Source organism: Plectropomus leopardus, chromosome 18 (genome assembly GCF_026936395.1).
Source record: "Plectropomus leopardus strain MGB_pleo_1.0 chromosome 18, ASM2693639v1, whole genome shotgun sequence".
In the NCBI taxonomy this organism is placed as follows: Eukaryota; Metazoa; Chordata; class Actinopteri; order Perciformes; family Serranidae; genus Plectropomus; species Plectropomus leopardus.
In genome coordinates this window covers 15,730,938-15,751,103 of record NC_142193.1, presented here as the reverse complement: position 1 = coordinate 15,751,103, position 20,166 = coordinate 15,730,938, and the positions used below count along the sequence as shown (strand labels likewise).

The 20,166-nt window shown below is 39.3% G+C and overlaps 3 protein-coding genes across 3 annotated transcripts in view; 1 reads left to right on the top strand and 2 right to left on the bottom strand.

The window, feature by feature from the left end:
* Window positions 1-5,529: 5,529 nt before the first annotated feature.
* On the bottom strand, window positions 5,530-10,033 carry tnfsf14a (TNF superfamily member 14a). The gene is made up of 4 exons (XM_042505133.2): window positions 9,425-10,033; window positions 7,602-7,635; window positions 7,438-7,512; window positions 5,530-7,257 (listed from the first exon to the last, which is right to left on the bottom strand). The coding sequence occupies exons 1-4, from the start codon at window positions 9,620-9,622 to the stop codon at window positions 6,875-6,877; spliced, it is 690 nt and encodes a 229-aa protein (XP_042361067.2). The 5' UTR covers window positions 9,623-10,033; the 3' UTR covers window positions 5,530-6,874.
* A 2,880-nt stretch (window positions 10,034-12,913) lies between these two features.
* On the top strand, window positions 12,914-17,884 carry tmed1a (transmembrane p24 trafficking protein 1a). Its single transcript, XM_042505846.2, has 4 exons — window positions 12,914-13,327; window positions 14,373-14,470; window positions 14,808-14,994; window positions 15,125-17,884. Exons 1-4 carry the CDS (start codon window positions 13,133-13,135, stop codon window positions 15,341-15,343), a joined length of 699 nt encoding a protein of 232 aa, XP_042361780.1. The 5' UTR covers window positions 12,914-13,132; the 3' UTR covers window positions 15,344-17,884.
* dnm2a (dynamin 2a) overlaps window positions 17,768-20,166 on the bottom strand; it is a 39,061-nt gene continuing 36,662 nt past the window's right edge. The window contains exon 22 of the mRNA XM_088090950.1: window positions 17,768-18,845. Within this exon, the coding sequence (XP_087947076.1) occupies window positions 18,815-18,845 (31 nt within the window). The 3' untranslated portion in view covers window positions 17,768-18,814. The remainder of the gene's footprint in view (window positions 18,846-20,166) is intronic.

The following is a 20,166-nucleotide window of genomic DNA, read 5'->3' as shown; positions in this document are numbered from 1 at the left end:
TTTATTATTGCTAATGTGTTTAAAAGGCCCAGTATGAAGATAAACAGAGCAAATGAAATTACAAAGAAGACTGTGAGTCATTTTGGAGGTCCTGAATATGAAGTGAAAGTGAGAGGTCACAAGTTAACAGTGGGACCCCGCAAATACTGAGTCACCAATAGTAAGATACAGGGCTACCCTCCATGCTGCATGCTCTCGAAGAATATCCCCTCCAGACTCTGACAGAGAAAAATAAAAAATCTACACAAACATCCAACATCCTATCTATCTATCCTATCTGACCTACATCTCAACAACAGACAGACAAAAAGGTCACTGGAACATGATATTCGTCATCATTGCCAAGACACATAATTTCCAAATTACTGCGGTTTCATTTGAAAACTGTTTTCCAAACCACAGCCAAAGAGTCCTATTAGCTGTTGCCACCACAGCCTTCAATTACCCCGGGGAGAGGTCCAACATGCTGAATTCAAAAGCACATAAGAGACGTATCCAATCACTACCCACTCTGTTTCATTTATTAGAGGTTTCTGCATGGGTTGGTTTGTTCCCACCTTTGCTTTCCACTGCCAGACTGCACTATATGAGCCTCTGTATCTGTTAAAACATGTGCGGCAGCTTCTGTGAAAACCCTCGTTTCTATCATTTCCACCCAAATGTCAAAGTGTGTGTAGTGTCAGACATGTTCTCAATGTACAATCATTTAATAACCTGCTCTGTCAAGCATTTCTCTAGCTGCTAAGAAAAATGTCACACAATATGCTAAAAGAGGGGAACTTCAATTAGAAATTCAAATATGTTTTTTTTTTTCTGTGGGCCAGGAACGTTCAGTCAATATTTGACAACATGAGCTAACCAGAAACCAGAGAAGTAAGCCCCAAAAATTGTGAAGTAATCGAGTTTAAAGTCTAGAGTTGCTCCATAAATTATAAATGGAAGCCTGATTTTATGGTTACACAGCATACTTGTTTTCTCTTTTATACCCCAAATAAGTTTTATTCTGTTATAGAATATGTTCTGAAACAGAAAATGTACCCAAGTAGGAAGTAAGTGATTATTGATGTCAGGCTTACATCAATAATCACATCCAGGTAGCCATCTGACAATCAATAGCGGAGATATGTGAAATTGAAAAACTAATTTATATTTGCTGTTATTTTCAGCTGAATCTGTAACATTTAAAAACCTGGAGGTCCAATCTGATATTTCTGCTTTGTTTATTATTTTTATATATTATATGCTCTAATATAACATCTTTTCCAATTTATTGTCTATGGAGCAGTTCCTGACTTTTTACCCTATTACATCACAAGTTTTAGTTTATGCTTTTGGATTTGGGACAGAGTTTTCATGTTTACTAATATTTTTGGACAGTCTTAAAGTATAGCAATAACATGTATGAATTTTGAAAATGTGCATAGTTTCCCTTTAAGATGTTTTCATTCACTGAGCAGTGAAGTAGACCCTCTGAATGCACTGTTAACAGATAACTTTACTGTCAATACTCCACTGTTCCCCACCTGATCTTAGAGACCAACACAAGGGGACAGCATTTAGCTGTGGACTGTGTGCTGTGACCACCTTTCATTTTTGCTTTATAGAAAATATGTTGCTGTCGGCCTCTCTCGTTGTTCACAGTAGATAAAAAAAATGCCTCTTACTGATAAATAGTGGTTTATTTCCAAAGAAGCGTATGAAATTGTTGACAGTGTCTCACCAGGTTGATGTCTGACAACACAGCCATGCTTTATCAGTGGAACATATCGTCTCATATATGGAAGTGTGAATAACCAGTTTGAAATCAAAGGCAAATATAGATTACTTTCACCCCACACAAATTCTCTGTAAAAGTCATGTCTAGCCAGCAGTTTAATTTGAATTAAACAAGGGCATGAATCCCAACCACAGCTGATACCGCTCGCCCTCGTTTGCTACTACTGTCTCACACACCTCTCAGTGACAGGCCAGCCAGCGCTGGAACATAATGACTCACACATGCATCAGGAAGTGCTCACAAAAGAAGACTGTATAAAACGTCTGAGCTGAGGCCTCGCATAAATGGACAGATAATATCTTTGCTAATGAATTCACAATGTATATGGCCAAAGCTTGAAATATAATAATGCTCAACTCAAAATAATTATAATAATAATAGTAGTAATAACAATAATAGAGTGAGAGCAGCATAAGAAAACATGCTGAAGGGAAAATGAATTTCAGGTTCACTTAAACTATGAAGATAGCTGACTCATAGTCACATAGACATCCCAGTCTCATTAAACATACGCACCCATGACTACTCATGCTTGTTGTATTGATGAATTTGACCAAATTGACAAAGACTAAAACTAGTGGCACCTCCAAGGGGGACTTAGGGGCCATGCCCCCCTGATAGAACTGCTGGCCTCCTCGGTGAAAATAATTTGACACAAACACTACTGGCTAGCGCGTTCATTTTTTAAGATAGGTGTTTTGCTCTCACAAACTGTGTGTTTTCCTACGAAAAGCAGCTGGGAGCAGTCTTGCCAGGATGCAGATTGGGGTGATGGATGGAAATATGGTCTTTCCCCTTTGGACTTTCTCCTTGAGACATGTGTTCAGTACTGTGTAAACTCTGAGTCATTTAAAGGTACATCCTCACTATGTTTCTTTTCCTAAATCTAACCTCAGTTTTTTTTACTTGCCTAGACCAAACCTCTGTAAGTTTAGGTTAATTACCTAATTGTATGCTAAGGACATGATACCATTCTATGAGGATACATTAAGGTGGCGGTAATATGTGAAATTAGTCAGCTGAAGCCGTCCATTTGTCCCAACCATGTTAGCATAGCTTGTCAGAAAGAAGGGTAAGATAAAGCCTCCAAGTTATGCTAAATTTTTGGGGAAGGCTCAACTGACACAGCCATTTTCAAAAGGGTCCCTTGAACTCTCACCTCAAGTTATCTGAATGAAAACAGGTTCTGAGGGTCCTCATGAGTCTCCCCTAAACTTCAGAAGGCTTGTTCCCAATAAATGTTTTGTTCCTTACAATTAATGTACTCAAATTAAAATCTGTATGAAAAAATACAACCAGCCTGCTTAAAGAATAATGAATTGCCTAATTATCATTAATCATCAATAATAATTCCTAAAACTCAGTTGTGTCTATTGGTTTCACACCGCAGGATTTCCAGGAGCCCCATCTGGCCATCCCTACAAAGAATTTCTGTGGGCACCACTGGCTAAAACTTGAGACATTATTTCCCGTTTTTTTTTTGTTTTTTTTTTAATATATTATTGTTTTATTTAAGTTGGTTTTGTAAGTGCACAATATTGTTTGTTTTTTAAGCCTAGTTTTTATTTTTATTTCAGTTAACTAAAATGTTTAATCACACCTAGTTTTAGTTTTTAGCCTACTTTTAGTTAGCTATAATAACTTTGCTACGCACCCATCTGCACCCACATACCTCCCCACACACACACAAACACATACGCAAGAAGTCCACACACAGTACGTTTACACCAGCCACAGCTTTCTCCAGGTCGGGGGTTGGAAAGTGAGTCAGCCAATCTCTGCTCCCCCCCACCACCACCACCACCACCACCACCAGTGGCCCCCACCACCACTTCCTCTCCAGTTTACAAATATACAACTCAGTAAATAATAATACTAATAATAGTAATGATAACAATAATAGAGTGAGAGCAGCATAAGAAAACATGCTGAAGGGAAAATGAATTTCAGGTTCACTTAAACTATGAAGATAGCTGACTCATAGTCACATAGACATCCCAGTCTCAATAAACATACGCACCCATGACTACTCATGCTTGTTGTGTTGGCAAATTTGACCAAATTGACAAAGACTAAAACTAGTGGCACCTCCAAGGGGGACTTAGGGGCCATGCCCCCTCGATACAACTGCTGGCCTCCTCGGCGAAAATAATTTGAGACGAACACTACTGGCTAGCGCGTTCATTTCTTAAGATAGGTGTTTGATATTACGGTGGCAAAGCTGCTCTCACAAACTGTATGTTTTCCTACGAAAAGCAGTTGGGAGCAGTCTTGCGAGGATGCAGATTGGGGTGATGGATGGAAATATGGTCTTTCCCCTTTGGACTTTCTCCTTGAGACATGTGTTCAGTACTGTGTAAACTCTGAGTCATTTAAAGGTACATCCTCACTATGTTTCTTTTCCTCAATCTAACCTCAGTTTTTTTTACTTGCCTAGACCAAACCTCTGTAAGTTTAGGTTAATTACCTAATTGTATGCTAAGGACATGATACCATTCTATGAGGATACATTAAGGTGGCGGTAATATGTGAAATTAGTCAGCTGAAGCCGTCCATTTGTCCCAACCATGTTAGCATAGCTTGTCAGAAAGAAGGGTAAGATAAAGCCTCCAAGTTATGCTAAATTTTTGGGGAAGGCTCAACTGACACAGCCATTTTCAAAAGGGTCCCTTGAACTCTCACCTCAAGTTATCTGAATGAAAACAGGTTCTGAGGGTCCTCATGAGTCTCCCCTAAACTTCAGAAGGCTTGTTCCCAATAAATGTTTTGTTCCTTACAATTGATGTACTCAAATTAAAATCTGTATGAAAAAATACAACCAGCCTGCTTGAAGAATAATGAATTGCCTAATTATCATTAATCATCAATAATAATTCCTAAAACTCAGTTGCGTCTATTGGTTTCACACCGCAGGATTTCCAGGAGCCCCATCTGGCTATCCCTACAAAGAATTTCTGTGGGCACCACTGGCTAAAACTTGAGACATTATTTCCCGTTTTTTTTTTTTTTTTTTTAATATATTATTGTTTTATTTAAGTTAGATTTGTCAGTGCGCAATATTGTTTGTTTTTTAAATCTAGTTTTTATTTTTATTTCAGTCTAAAGTTTTTAGCTTACTTTTAGTTAGCTAAAATAACTTGCTGCGTACACATCTGCACACACACACACAAAGTCCACACACAATACATTTTCACCAGCCACAGCTTTCTCCAGGTCTGGGGTTGGAAAGTGAGTCAGGCAATCTGCTGCTGACACCTCACCCCCCACAACAGCGGCCCCCACCACCACTTCCTCTCCAGTTTACAAATATACAACTCAGTGGGTGTTTTCGAGAGCAGCTTCTTCGAACAGACACGTCTGAAGGGAAAGCGCAACAGTGACAGCATGAGAGACGCAGAAGAGGGGAAAAAAGCCTCAGAGAGTGATGAAGCTGTTTTGTTTGTACAGGGTATGCTTGTCACCATGGTGATGCTTTTAAAACAATCATCTGTATTGTTCCAGTATATATATATACTAAAAGCACAGCACGTACATTCTGGTTAAAGGTGGTTGACATACTGAAAGGTTATGTGTCGCTGCACTATTTAAACAGTACTTTCTATACAGTGCGAGTCATGTGGTTGAACTGTGTGGGTGAAATGGCAGCTACTGAGACCACTTAGCTGAGAAAGCCTCAACTGACGCAGCATTGGGAGGTGACTCCATTGACATGACAGCCTTAGAAAAGGCTTAAAAAACAAAACATACATGACTTTGAAATCGTTATCTGTTTATTTCAATCTTTTGAATATATTATTGTACATAAATACAGTAAAATTAAAGCAATTATATGAATAATTCTGCAAATGAAATAATAAATAAAAAGTGTGCAGTGTGTGTTACAGCACAAAGAAATGTGTACGGTTTTGATGTTTTTTTTATTTAAGCAAAAACATGATGCTGCGTTCACATGAAGCACGTTCAATCTCAAAATGTGCAACGTTTTGCTAAAGTTTATGGTTTAACGTTGTTTCTTTGACACAATGTGATGTGGGCTTTGAGCTACGTCTTATCTCGTTTAATGGGTGTGTCAGAAGTGGTATCCAGTCATTGTGATTTGTGTATAAATAAATGTCTGGTAGAACTGTACTTGCGTACTTGAGCTTTTTGGTTACATTTTGAACTTGCTTTGGCAATATAAACATGTTTCCCCTGCTAATAAATCCCAGAAGAACTGAATTTAATTAAATCCAACCATACTAAAAGGCAGCGCACTTGCATAACACAACAGAGGGTTCAATGCACTATCACCTAAAATAATGTTTTGCTACGTTTTATTGGGGGCAGAATGCAGCCATGGACGGGAGACTGGATAATGTTTTAGTGAACGTGAGCAGGACAGTAAAACAGGTGAGACCAGCAGAGAAGACCAGCAATGGTAATGGTCAATATTGCCACCTAAAGTTAAAATATTTTAACTTTTTGCTGCACTTCAATAATACATTGCTACATCATACAAGCTGAAAAACACGGGCGATCTAGACAATTATGGAACATTACTAGAAAATATTATTATATTATATTACATTATATAAAAATATTTTTATTTTAAAATGTTTCATTTTATCCTTTCTAAACAACCTGATATTTTTATTGCAACACATCATCATGTATGTTTTACTTTACCGTGCTGCTATTCTGTCAGACTGTTTGTTACTTCTGTGCCATCCAGAAAATATTGTCAGTGTGCCGCCTACCTTCTGCCTGATCTCATGTGAGCGCAGCATGACATATACGTTTATACAGAGAGACAATATGAAGATCAGGAAGACTGAACAATTTATCACAGTTATAGAAAATATAAATGTTTAAAAAATACAAGCATGAGCATATAAAAAAATTCCCTGAGAAGAAAAGCTTTGTTACAAAGTGAAAACATACTAATTAAAGAGTTTCACCTCTCAAGAGCCATGAGGTTTTCACACCTGCCTGTATTTCTAGTTAAGGACCTTCTCTTTCTCTACGAAAAGAATCCGTAAGATTCTCTAACCTTCATTTCAACTTTTATTTACTGTTATTCCAAACTTTCGCATTCATGGGGAAATATCAATGTGATATTTATAGCATATAAGCGCCGAAGACGTTCTCAAAGGATTTGTGTTTCACAATGTTTGCGGTTTTGCTCACTTTCACAAAGAGGGCATCATCTTTTGTGAGATGAAACACTCCGCCCAGGTAACTGTTGGATTGCATTTTGCTTGACCTCTCTAAGGTCCTGGACATCAGGAGGGGAATACTTTTTCCAGGGTATCGTTGAGTGTCTCGATTAATAGAGTGATAAAAAAGCCCAGTGTGAGAGAAGGACACTTTGGAATAGATATAGTAATAGCCCTCCTTCTCAATGATAAGACTTTTGTTTTCGTACTTCATTTCATACAGGGGAGGATCTGCAATCTTACTCCATGCCATGATTTCATTTCCATGTTGTACATCATCTCCACCTGAAGGAAAAACAGCAACAACATGACATCTGATTCTTCATTTTATTCATATAATGCATTCATATGATGTTTTCATCATTTAAACAGGGGGTATAAAATGATACATTACAAAGAGCAACAATTTATGTAATTTAATTTCTGCATTTGTAATAAATTGAACACTATAGAGCATTACCGTACCTGTCAGATGTGCAAGCGGTTTGGAAGGAGGATCAAAAAGACTGGGACTTCTGGTTGGAGTAGTAATGACTTGATCTGTGCAAAGACCAGAAATAATGTCACTGATGTGGATTAGGTATCCAAAGTGGTATTAGTCAGGTGTCTAAAAAAGCACTCAGACACACCTGCAATGATCTTAGAAGATGTTTGTGATGTGTCCTGCAATGAAAAGAAAAATGGTTAACATTTTAGTTGTATGTGTAGCCTATATTTATGTTTTTGAGCGTACAAATATTGATGCAGGTGCAATCACCATTGCCTGATATGTAACCAACTAAAAACTATGATCTCAAATGACCCCTTTCTGTTTTTTTTTATCTTTCTGCAGAATAAAGTAGGACATGTCTTTATGGTAATGAGCAAAAGGTAGATCACAATCATGCAACGAAAAATAGACCACTTCCTTTGCTCCACTGTCCCTCGTTTGCTCGGCATGCATGTTACCAAACAGTGTCAAACCGAGAAAGCCTTGTCCCTCTCCTCTTACCTCGTGACTGCTGACTGCTCACAGAGCATCACAGGACAGGAAACTGAGTCACAGCAATATAAAAACACTGACCATCCACCATAATGGAACATCACGTCTGCATGCCCCTGCCATACGGGGACGTCATTGTAGTTCTCCATAATTGGGCTGCTCTTTATCATACTTCTCCATCTCTACTCTCTTCCCCATATAGTGAAATTATTTCAACGTCAGCATTTTTTTTTTTTTTTGTGAGAAAAACAATCATTCATATGACTGGAGTTAATGAGCATTTTGTTTCTATCACGAGGGCTTTTTACGAGACACACCACAACTCCACTGCGTCACTGAGTTCATAGATAATCACAAATGGACGGTGGAATTTTCAACTTCTGTTATGTTTGGCCAATGTATGAAAGCAAAGCAGACAGTTTCCTACACATAGTATGTGACTTTGTTATTTGCATATGTTAAAAAGTTTTATATTTATATATATTATTATATATTTATATTATGCAATTTTGCGTTACAAGGACGATAGTTTTTATATATTTCTATCTTTCTGTCAATATGCGTAAAAAAATAGTTTAAAGTTAAGTATAAATATGTTGAAGAATTTAGAAGAAAATCAGGATATTACTGCTTTCTTTTCTTTCTTCTTTCTTTTCTTCTTTTTTTTCATAATATCATTCAAGATTTTCCCAACTTTGGATCAATAACGAACATCTATCTATCTATCCATCCATTCATCCATCCATCCATCTATCCATCTACCAAGTAATTACATAGGTGTGTAAACATGAGTATAAAGCATAAAGTATAAATATATGACATAATGTTTTTCAATAATTTCCCATCTTTAGGTCAATAAAGTCCATCTGTCTGTCTGTCCGTCTGTCTGTCTGTCCATCAAGTAATTACATAGGTGTGTAAAAATTAGTAGAAATACATTGAAGAATTTAAAGAAAATCAAGATGTTGCAGCTTTCTTATTTTTTCAGGATAGCATTTTACGTTACAAGGTCACTAATTTTTGTGTTTTGCTTTCTTTGTCTGAAGATTTTTCCTTAATATGATGAATATTTTTTCAATTTACATCAAGTATTTTCATTAGTGTGTAAAAATTAGTAAAAGTGTAGTGAAGTATAAATACATTGGCAGATTTTTGCTGCAGAGAAAAGCAGAAGAATTCCTATGATAAATACTTTCAGAAAACTAACTAGTGTTTTAAAGAAAAGTAAAGGTATCTTCAACAAAAAAAACAAAAACAAAAAAAAAACAGTTTTGGGTTCAGGGAAACGGAAAACAAGTAACAGAAAACTGAAAGTGAGAATAAAGTGTTAAAGCTGAAAGCAATCTTTTGAGGTTAGCAAGATTCAGTGGGATTTGAAAAGAAATTCAAGTATCAAAAAAGCAATATGACATAATCACCAGGTTAAAAACTGTAAGGAGGTGGACACTCAGAGCTCATGTTGATACTCACAGATTTCTGATGGTAGAGACTGTAGATGAAGCAGGCTTCTATGGCCATGCCGCACAACGCCAGGCTCACCAGCAAGATCAGCACAGTCTGCGCTGCGCTGGCACGCCGTCGTTGCCCCTGGCTCAGCCTAGGTGGCAGTGGAGGCCGGGTAGCGTGTGTGTCCACCACATACACAGCAGGATATCCACATTCAGACATAACTGCAGAATTCACTCTGTGACTGAAAAACGATTCTGTGTGAAATATCCTCTTGTAGCTGTCAGAGGGTGTTGCTTCAAAGGGGTCACAGAGACAAATGGAGACTTGAGAGACAGAGGGGTGAAAAAAAATGGGTGGGCTCACTTGCGGTTGGTTCAAGTAGAGATGGCTTGTGAGTAGTCAGATATAGAAATCCTGAGATGTATCACCAAAGACCCTTTATTGGCTGGAAATGTGCCTTTCTGTACTCTGTATCTGCAAAACAATACTGAACTTGTTGCAAACTTTTCCAGTGCAGCTGCAGATCATTGCAGTCAATCTGTTAAGAAGCCTTAAGGTAGAATGTGACAATCACTTAGTGGGAGACCAAGCACAATGCTTTTTAACCTCCCCTTCACACCCTTTCACTTCACTGTTGTAACTATGTTGAAATCTGCATTCACACTTCCTCTCTCACATGCATTCTCTTATCCACAGCATTTAAACCTCATGATTTTTTTATGAAAGACAGCGTAGTTAAGAGGAATAAGCTTGTAAAAATAAATAAATAACTTAATACTGAAGTCACCAAGTACGATGAGGTGAATTGGCAAGTTTAGTACATGAATTAATTAACACAAATTAATTGAAAATGCATTTGAGGATGTAAATTCTATATATGTTCTTTTGGATCACACCTAAGTGACATTTTATCCAACGCCTAAAAGAATTGTGACTATGTGTCATAGATGAAGTGAACACGATGAGAAAAAATTGTAGCTAAAGACACAGCTCAGAAGCTATTTTGGTGTCTTAGCACAAGCACAGGCTTTGAAAAAGGTAAGAGTCTGCATGTAACTTTAGTAATGGAGTAATGTATGGCTTTACTATTTCTCATATGGACCAGTGAAAGTGCATGAGGGCACAGGGCCAGATAATCTGAACTGAAAACCTAAGAAGCATGATGTGATGTCAGGAGATGGAAAGCCATCCCAGCAGCAGGAGTGTGCATTGAGAAGGACTGCTCAATTCCTGACCTCTGATCTCTGGCACATTTTCCCTGCAAAAAAAAATACACATATATATTAAACCCTGTCTCTAGTACATCACTAACATGTCCCACAAATATGATCACTTTTTTTCCAACACCAAGTCTGTACCTGAGTCTGTTCCTACACTGAGGGTCCTGTTCTTACGTCTGATGCTACCTGCAGATGCCAAGTCTGTTCCTGCATTGAGAGTCATGGCCAAAATCATGTCTGTGCCCTCGTCCTGTCTGTTTTTGCATCAAGGGTCCCAGTTCAGGGGTCCCACACCAATGCCAAGTCTGTTCTTGAGTCTGTTCCTGCATTGAGTGTCCAGGCTGATGCCAAGTCTGTTCCTAAGTTGGCTCCTGACACCCAGTTGGCGGTCAGGCCAGCTCCTGTCCCTGCTAAACTGCACTGGTCAACAGTTCCTGTGTTGCTGCAGTCTCCTGCTTCCTTGTTGTCATTGGTCTCCTGCTTTGCTGTCCTGTTACTAACATCCTGTTAAGCTGTCAGGTCACTGGTCCCCGGCTCAGCCCTCCTTGGGTCCGATCACAGCTCGGTCATCAGTTGTCGTCTGCCTTGTCTGACCTCATGCCCCCAAACCATTCCCTAATGAGGTCCTGTCTCTTTGGCTTTCATCCAGTAGGGTTCTGTCTCCACTGCCTTTCTCAGTCCCATTTCTGTGTTCTAGTGAGGTCACGTCTCTGTGTTCCACTGGGTTTCCATCTCTGTGGCAATCCTCCAGAGGAGTCCAGTCTCTGGTTTCCAGTGGGGTCCCATCTACATCCTCAGGTGGGGTCGCGTCTCTGTAACTGTCCTCAGTGGAGTCCTGTCTCCATGTTCTGGTAGGGTGCCATCTCTGTGTTCCTGTCAGGTCCTGTCTCTGTGTCCAAGAGAGGTCCTAACTTTGTCACCAACCTCTAGAGCAGGCAGCTGACAATATCGACTTCCAGAGTGGTTCCATCCATCTATCCTGCGTTCTGGTAAACCTCCAGAGTTGCTCCACATGTCTGGTCGTCCTCCAGGTCACCCTCCAGAAATGCTCCACCCTTACCCTCATCAGCCCAGCCCTCAGGCTGTCCACATTATGTCTCTTGCTTTGCCCCCCGTTGAGACCCCAGGCTATGAGCTTGGGGTTTCCTGTTCCGTTTTTCTGTTCCCAGACCCTTTGAAGACATATTTGAGCTTGTATGTTTACAGGAGCTTCTTCATATTTGCTGTATGATCTGTATCAAAAATGTATCTGTTACTCACATGGTTTTAACATACTTATGAAGAAAAATATCATGATTTTCACATTTACAAAATAAGGAATTTAAGAACATGGAAGTTTCTGGAAACACTTGACAATACAGAGACAAAATACAAGCTTACCTAATGCATAACTAATGAATGAGTCATGATAACATTGCCTAAAATGATTCAGGACGGATCAGGAATCCCTGTCCCTCTCCACTGAGAAATTATTAAGTCATTATGACTTTCCATTAGTTATTACTTAATGGATCATGAAATAACAATTACTATTGCAGTTACTTCATGAAACAAATACATGTTGCTGCATACTGTTTCTAGTAATGTTAATATATATGTTAATGTTAATATCATAAAATCGGATTCCTGACACGACAAACAACGATCTGTCATGTGGCAACTGCTGTTGGTTTAAGCAGACCTAAAAAAAAAAAAATACAGTAATTACATTTTTTTTAAAACAAAAAAAATCATGTTTCACCCCATAGCTTGCAAAAACAAAATTTATGGTGACTACTGGGTAATGCAGCAACATGCAGATGCCTGCCATAATTAAATGGAGGAAAAAACTTTGCTTAAAACCATAAAGCATTAACAAACCAATGATTTGATCATTTTAGTGAGCGACAGGAATTAACTATTCTACTTCAACTCAGGCATTAAATCATAAAGAATTAGCATGTGTATTGTACCTAAACAAGTTTTCTGTAAGCTGTTTACCTACCCATATTGAGTTCTTCGTAATACACCCATCATATTAGGGCTGCATGGCCTGCTTTTTGTCTGCATTGACCATAGCACTCCCTACAGAGTGGAAGAGGACATGACAGGCACAACACGTTAGAAGGAATTCACAATGAAGAAGAAAATGCATATTTTTCACAAGTAAAAATCTGTAAAAAGTGCTTAAAAAGTGAATGAAAAATCAAAACCCTCTTACCTTCACTATCTGTACAGGGCTTCACACTCAAGGCATCGTCCTGCATCACAATACTCAGTGTGTAGTGTGTGCTGCACCTTGTCCTCCCCACCTCAGTTTTGCATAAAGCTGCAGTCCAGACTGCAGGGTGCTATTGGTCGACACAGATGGTTGCTCTACTCATTCAGCTTTTATCAAGGAACTATGCTGTGAGGCTGTTTCTTAACTGTGGGAGTATGAGAGTCAGCAACAGATATAGTGTGCTATAAGTGCTTTATTGTGCATGTGTCACATAAAACAAGTTGGTGAAAGTTGGTGAGAGAGGATTACATGGACTGCAAGCGGAAGATGAAGAGTGTGTCTGCAGAGCTCTTTTTGCTGATATGTTTGATTCTGAGTGTAGACTTGACTTTGGGTTTGGGGCCAAGGAAAGACATGGCATTTACATTTTTATTATCTGCTGGAAGCACAGAGTGTTTTTACCAAACTACTTCGAGGAATGACAGCATGGAAGTTGAATACCAGGTAAATATAATTTTCTTTCTGTCTTTGTCTGTCACACTGACAGTGAAATGTTGTGCTTAAAGTTTTGCTTTGTTAAAGTTTGTGAATAATGTCTAACTGAAAAACAAGCAATCAGGCTTTGGACTTTGGTCTTGCATGCAGAGAGATAAGAAAAACACTGCTGCTGTTGTTGAAGACATTTGTCCTGAGATAGGGTGAAGAGGTAAACTTAACTGATTCCTCTGCTTCACACACTGCAAACACACATTGTACTTGACATGCATCCAGCAAAAGCCCAAACATGCTTTTACAGGATGATGACATAATAAATATATAGTCACCATTATTTATTTCAAATGCAAAATACATATTTTAACCAGTTTTGAACTTTTTTTGAACATAGCACAATTCAAATGAAAAAGCACTTGCCATTTTATGGCCGTGACCTTTGCATTGCTTCACACCAAAGTCATCACACTACTGCTGCACCCTCTGGCAGCTGCTGGACTGTTAGTGTGAAGTCACAGCCCTGGCTGCCCTGCTGTGTGGTTTCTGAGCATTAAGTCAAAGAGGAGCCTGGCAGGATAACTGGAACATTTCACACACGGTGCTGCCAGCTTGATTGTGGAGGTCTGCTTTTTCCCAAACCTTTCCCCAACAGACGCACATGTGCCTACAATGGCCTGCGAGGTCGAGGCCTGCTTCATGATGTGGAACTGTACTTTCTAACACATTCTAAAACTATTGCAGTCAAAACCAAAATCTGGAGAAAGACACTGAGTTCCTGCTCAGGCTGTTGATCTGTGCCTGACACAGAGTTCTTCTTTTGCCAAAGGGCAAACAACTGGCAATAATGGGTAGCAAAAGAGAGAATTTTCCTACACAGATACCTAAACTGTCCAGTTATTATCACTGTGGTATGTTATGTGAGACAGGGTAAGCTCATTGTACTATCAGGGCTTCAATTTAAATTTCAGGTAGTAGGGTTAGAGCTCAACCTGCATGCAGGGAGGAAATACGAGAGCGAGTTTTTGGTGGGTGACAACCCTGTCTGTTTCTTTTTCAGGTGATAGCCGGTTCAGGTCTGGATGTCGGCTTTGCCCTCATCTCACCCAGCGGATACCGGCTGGTCTCTGACTTCAGGAGATCTGACGGCATTCACATGTGGGTCACTAAATGCTCTCCAGCAACCACCTGCTTTTAGTGTGATCCATATGATACTATTTGTTTTTACTGTAACTCATTAAATACAAACAAGCGTCAAGGCTGAGTTCATTCCAATAAATACATAAAACGCAAAGAAAGGGGACTTGATTTCACTTTCTCAGCACTTTCACTCCCTTCGGAAACAAAAACAGCAACAGCAAACCTACATTGTTCATATGCATTTTCACCCACAAGTTCTAACCCTAATCCTGCTGTTTTGTTGAGTCATTGTTTCTACTGTTGAGAGCAAATGTCACCTGTTTCAAAACGTTGACTCCTCAGTTTTCTCCTGCAGGGTGCATGCCACAGAGGATGGAGACTACCGGTTGTGTTTTGACAACAGCTTCAGTAAAATCTCTAAAAAGGTGGTATTCTTTGAGGTGACCATTAATAGTCAGAGCAGCACAGGCAGAGGACGAGACGAGTGGTTGGACGTGCCTTCGACAGAGAATATGCTGGAGTACAAACTGGAGGACATCAGGGTACGAGGGAAAAAACAAAGCACTATTGCATGTGTTGCAGCCACAACTCCCCTTCAGACTGCACATGAATAATCTGATGGCATTCTCTTTAATGTTTACGCACACTGCTGCTCTGTTCCTCCTCTTTCAGGTGAAGATGGACTCTATGAACGAGCATCTGGAGAGGAGCCGTCAGCTCTTGACTGTGATGCGGGTCCTTGAGGCAAGAGACCGTTACCTTCTGGAGGACAACCTGTGGCGGGTGTCCTTCTGGTCCTGTCTCAACCTGCTTGTGATGCTCACCGTTGCTGTCATTCAGATCTACACCCTGCGACGCCTCTTTGATGACACCAAGCGGGTCTGCACATAGTCACAACAAAACTCTTTCATTTCACCTTTGGCCAAAGGAACGAAGAACTTGCATGTGCTTACAATTTAAAGTTTGACCCAAAACCCTTGACTAACATGTTTCTTGTGAGCCGAACTTAAAGAAGTTCACACTGTTGGAAAGCTGAAATCATCAAAGACTAGATCAGACCAAAGATTCACAACGAGATGAAACCGTTTTAGGACATTGCAAAGAAAAGCTGCCGCGGTGTGAAGTGGCCTCGATTCAGCCCGGCTGACAGGATCACTTGCGACCCAGCTAGTTAAATCACCATTGGCTGGTTTAGGACGGAAAAGCGCAGACATGATGAACCAACATGAGAGATCTAAAGACGACATAAGCAACTGTGCATCTCCTCACGTTGCCTGTGTCTCAGCGGAAAAGTTGCACATAAAGACACAGTTAAGACTACAACTGAGCGCCAACCATCACATATGATCTGTGGCTGGGTGAGAGAAAATAACTCTCTATACCAGCAGACGGTGGCAGCAAAAAGGAAATAGGAAGACTGTCATGACGCCAGTTAGGCTGTTATCACATTAATAACACAATCTAATGTTAAGGGAAAAAGCTTATTTAATGTGCGCCAGTGAACAATAATACAAACCATCAGGAAATGTTTCTCCTAAAAAGCTCAAGGTTTATTTGTTTATTTGTTTTTTTTAAAAAAAACATCTTAGCTTATATAATACGTTTTTGGGGACCTCACTCCTTGTTGACATTGGCCGTTTGGTTACTTTTCTCAATTCGGTTTTATCTTCTTGTGCACTGAGCTCAGCTGCCAATCAGAGGGACTGCATTCAAAGATGACCCCCACCATCTCCGACGTCGATTCAACATGCTGAATCGGATTAAAAAAGGCAGCCAAGGGCTGATGACAGCCAATGGTGTGGGGCCCACCACAAACACTAGGGCAACTAGGGCCCGATATTGACTTAGTATAACAGGGCCTTACGGCACAACAACCGATCAGCCTGTAGCACAGTCAACTTGTTAAGTCAGATACAAGCAGTCTGCAGACAGTGTGTTCACTTTCTGTGTTCTCTGACAAAAGCGCGCTGTGTCCCTGCTGAGCCCTTTGTCTACGGCCTCATGGTGTGTTTTGTTGGATGGAGGGTCGCTGTTGTTTGCTATGTGTGCTCACACACATATAGTCGACTCATTGACGTGATTAATTGCAGTGTATTTTTCATGAGTACTGAAGCTCAAGCCGTTTTTATTACTACTAGAGCTATACCTGTAGTAAGTATCTCACTATTACTACCCTCATTTATACTTCTAGAGGCTAAAAATTATATTCAGCTACAAAATAAAACGGAAAAGCGGTAAGTTAAAGACAGAAGTACAGAGAGACATTGTTCTGGAGACAATCTCGTCTCATCAAATTAGTGTAAAATGGCAGGTTTTCAGAACTTTGCAGACCAGCCAATTGCAAGTTAGTAAAGAGTGTAGCTGTTGTTGTTTGGGTTTTTTTTGTGTGAATTTGGCAGTACATCCAACTGGCCTCACTACCACAGACCACATGCAGCCACACCAGCCCATGACCTCCAAATCAAGTATCTTCACCTGCAAGATCGATTGAGACCAGCAGCAGATCCTAGCAGCAGCCTAAGAATTTCTGCACAAACTGTCAGAAACCATCTACATGCCCATCACCCTCACCAGGGTCTTGACCTGACGGCAGTATCATGCAGACATTGTTGACATCTTTTGGTAGTGAAATGAACATTCAGTTCATGAGCAGAAGTTCTGGTGGACATTTCTGCAGTCAGCATGCCAATGGGAAGTTCTCACAAACATGGATTTTAACAATTTTTTTTCACCAAAATTCACAGAAATATATCTATTGAGTGCATTAAAAAGTCTTGGAACTTTAACCTAAACCTGTGAAAAATGGTAGCAAAAACAAGAGTGTTGAGTTTAAATATTTGTCCAGTGTAGTTGCAAGTTTTAACTCGTCTTGTTGCAAATGTTTGGTCTGAACTAGGCTTTTGGAGATGTTGAATCCCAGTACTGTAATATGCACACACAGTACCACATACTGTACTGTTCCAAAATAAAATATGCGCGCGCGCGCACACACACACACACACACACACACACACACACACACACACACACACACACACACACACACACACACGATTACTTAGGTCCCTTTTGGGGAAATTGCATAGACTTACATCCATTTCGTGGAGACTTACTCTAACCATAACCACTGACTCAGCCTAGGGAAACGGCTTTTGTCCCCAATTGGACAAGCCGTCCCCAATTAACTGGTCTTTAGACTGATATGTGTCCCTGAAGGTAGCCTTAATCACACATACACACAGATACACACACACATATATACTAAAAGCACTGAAATTTGTTAGTGTCACTGTGGACACTAGAAAACCACAGCTGTTTTCACTGGAATGTTGTTTTATTGAATTTCAAACTACATTTCATACGGATATTTATGACTCCAGACTATGTTTCATCAAACCAATAGCCAAAATAAACCAAAATATTAAAACCCCACCTGAGTGTTTTTTTTTTTTTTTGTGTGTGTTTTTTTTTACCCTAAGCCTCAGGCTGTTTACAAAGACCACACTATTTACTGTTTAAAAAGGCAAGAATTAGCACATTTTAAAAAAGGCAGTCAATCTCCCTGATCAGTTTCTCCATCTGGAGGTTAAATATAAAACAGCAAGGACATGCAGATGGCAAGTTAGTTTAGGCTCAAACTGTTATTTCTTTCCATTATTTGGATAGATAACAGTCATTTGGTTCATGCAGTGGCACTTAGTGGTAAAACATACATAAGGCAACACTTTAATTGCATTTCAATCACTATGAGTTGAAACTTTCTGGGACTGCTCAGCTTCATAATTATTATTTTATGTCATAAAACAAATTTAGTGGTCACACTCCACCACCTTATAGGCATTTTTCTTGACACACACTACTAAAAAAGTTACTATTTAAAAAAGAAAAAAACATTCTCATGTTTGACTGTCTTTATGACTTGGCACTATATCTGGTAATTCATCTGTTATAGAGCTCAGTTATATTGTATCATAATTTACAGTTTTTGCTCAAATAAGTATTTGGCAGTCTTCTAGTAGATTCTGTGGTATAGAGTAGGAGACAGAAAATACCTGCATTGGACTTATGTGTAAGACTTCCTACAGTTACAGCTTAGACCAACTGTGGAAATGGGAACATTTTTTGTGCTCAGAACTATTTTAGACAACGTTCACTATTAACAAAATAATTTAGTTTGATGTCTCAATAACTTATAATTTGGTATGTTTTGCTGTCTTTTTTAGAATTCTTATGTAGTCCTGTAACAGCAGTGACTGAACGTTTCTCCTTCGAGTGAAGTGAAAATAAAAAATGTACTTCTTGTGCGTTCCTATTGTTGTCATGGTATGACGTCATCTCATGTCCACGTCAGGCTGGTCAAGGTCACCACTGGTTTCGACGGGGAGCCGGGCGCCTGTGCAGGAACAATCAGCCAACGTTAATTTCTTAACCTTATCACATGCACTTTGGTATTACAGGATCCAGTCACTGGAACGGCATTTGAAATGAGGCAACCTCTGTTAATAAAAGGGGTTTAGAAAATTCATCCTCCACTCTCATTGGATGATAAAATTAGACACAATAGCCTAGATTTATTAGTTAATGCTGTAGCCCAAAGACAATTACATTTGATCCAACTATTCAAAATAATCCACAGACTTTGTTATGAGCAGTTTCATGTAGAAACCAGTTTCTTTCTACCGTACTACACCCGTCAACCACTTCACCATACAAAAGGAAGCGTGCATCTACTGCTGGCTCAACTAGCACTTCAAAGCTAACATCACAGCTCAGTCAAAGAAGATGCCATTAATGTTTACATCTGGAGCTGTCTTGGGCTACAATAATCATAGTGCAATAGCAATAAGTGAAAAAGCCTACCCAAATCACAGGAGCTGCAATTTTTTGATAAAGGTAAAATGCTTGATATGTAAATGAAGCATTGCGGTGCTACAGAGATATCCTGGCTTACAAATCATATTCCAGACATAAGGGGAACATGCTTTTTAGGGGAAGACTGCTAGCAAAAAATACTATATCATTTTCATGTGTCAAAAAGAAAAGCAGAAATTACCATTCCCACTGAAATGGATACTCAAATCACAATCATATTTGTCAAAATAACCGCAACATTTTTTTTTCTATGTTGTGCAGCCCTTACATTGTTGCAAGCATGAGTTGATGCACGCTTCCTTCTGTGCTGTGATACAGTTGGCAGGTGTACTTCAGTAGAAATAGTTCTCTGCTCACAAGGTATGTGGATCATCTTGACTAACCAGGTCATGATTTCTGGAAAGAGACATTTCTCTAAAGTTTTTTTTTTTTTTTTTAAATGTATTTGTTTATTTATTTAGGTGTTTTGAGCACTTAAGCCAAGTGCCATCACATTAAATTATACTCGAGAGAAGATATCTCTACGGACCATATCTAAAACACTCGGCAACTCACACCAGAACAATCTAGACTGATAAAGAGCTCTACAGGTGGGAGGAATGTGCTTTTGATTTTGGAGGTTATTGCTGGTTATTGCAAAGATTATTGCTGACAGTGTTTTATACTGGAGAGATCTGAGCGACTCTAGCACTAAATTATGAATGTTGTGCCTATAAAAATATTTCCTCACCCTTGGATGTTGTTTTATTGTCTTGCAACAGTAAATTAAAGTAAAGATGCTTTCACCTTGACATTAAAAGTTATTTTCTTGTTATAAGGGTTCCCTCACATATTCATGGACA

Bases quoted from the DNA above. Each gene is read 5' to 3' on its own strand.
- tnfsf14a (XM_042505133.2), bottom strand. From the start codon at position 9,622: ATGTCTGAATGTGGATATCCTGCTGTGTATGTGGTGGACACACACGCT. The intron at 7,636-9,424 runs GTGAGTATCAAC...TTTTCATTGCAG, and splicing joins GTCTCTACCATCAGAAATCT to GACACATCACAAACATCTTC. The intron at 7,513-7,601 runs GTGTGTCTGAGT...GTCTTTGCACAG, and splicing joins ATCTTCTAAGATCATTGCAG to ATCAAGTCATTACTACTCCA.
- tmed1a (XM_042505846.2), top strand. From the start codon at position 13,133: ATGGACTGCAAGCGGAAGATGAAGAGTGTGTCTGCAGAGCTCTTTTTG. The intron at 13,328-14,372 runs GTAAATATAATT...TTTCTTTTTCAG, and splicing joins GCATGGAAGTTGAATACCAG to GTGATAGCCGGTTCAGGTCT. The intron at 14,471-14,807 runs GTGGGTCACTAA...TTTCTCCTGCAG, and splicing joins AGATCTGACGGCATTCACAT to GGTGCATGCCACAGAGGATG.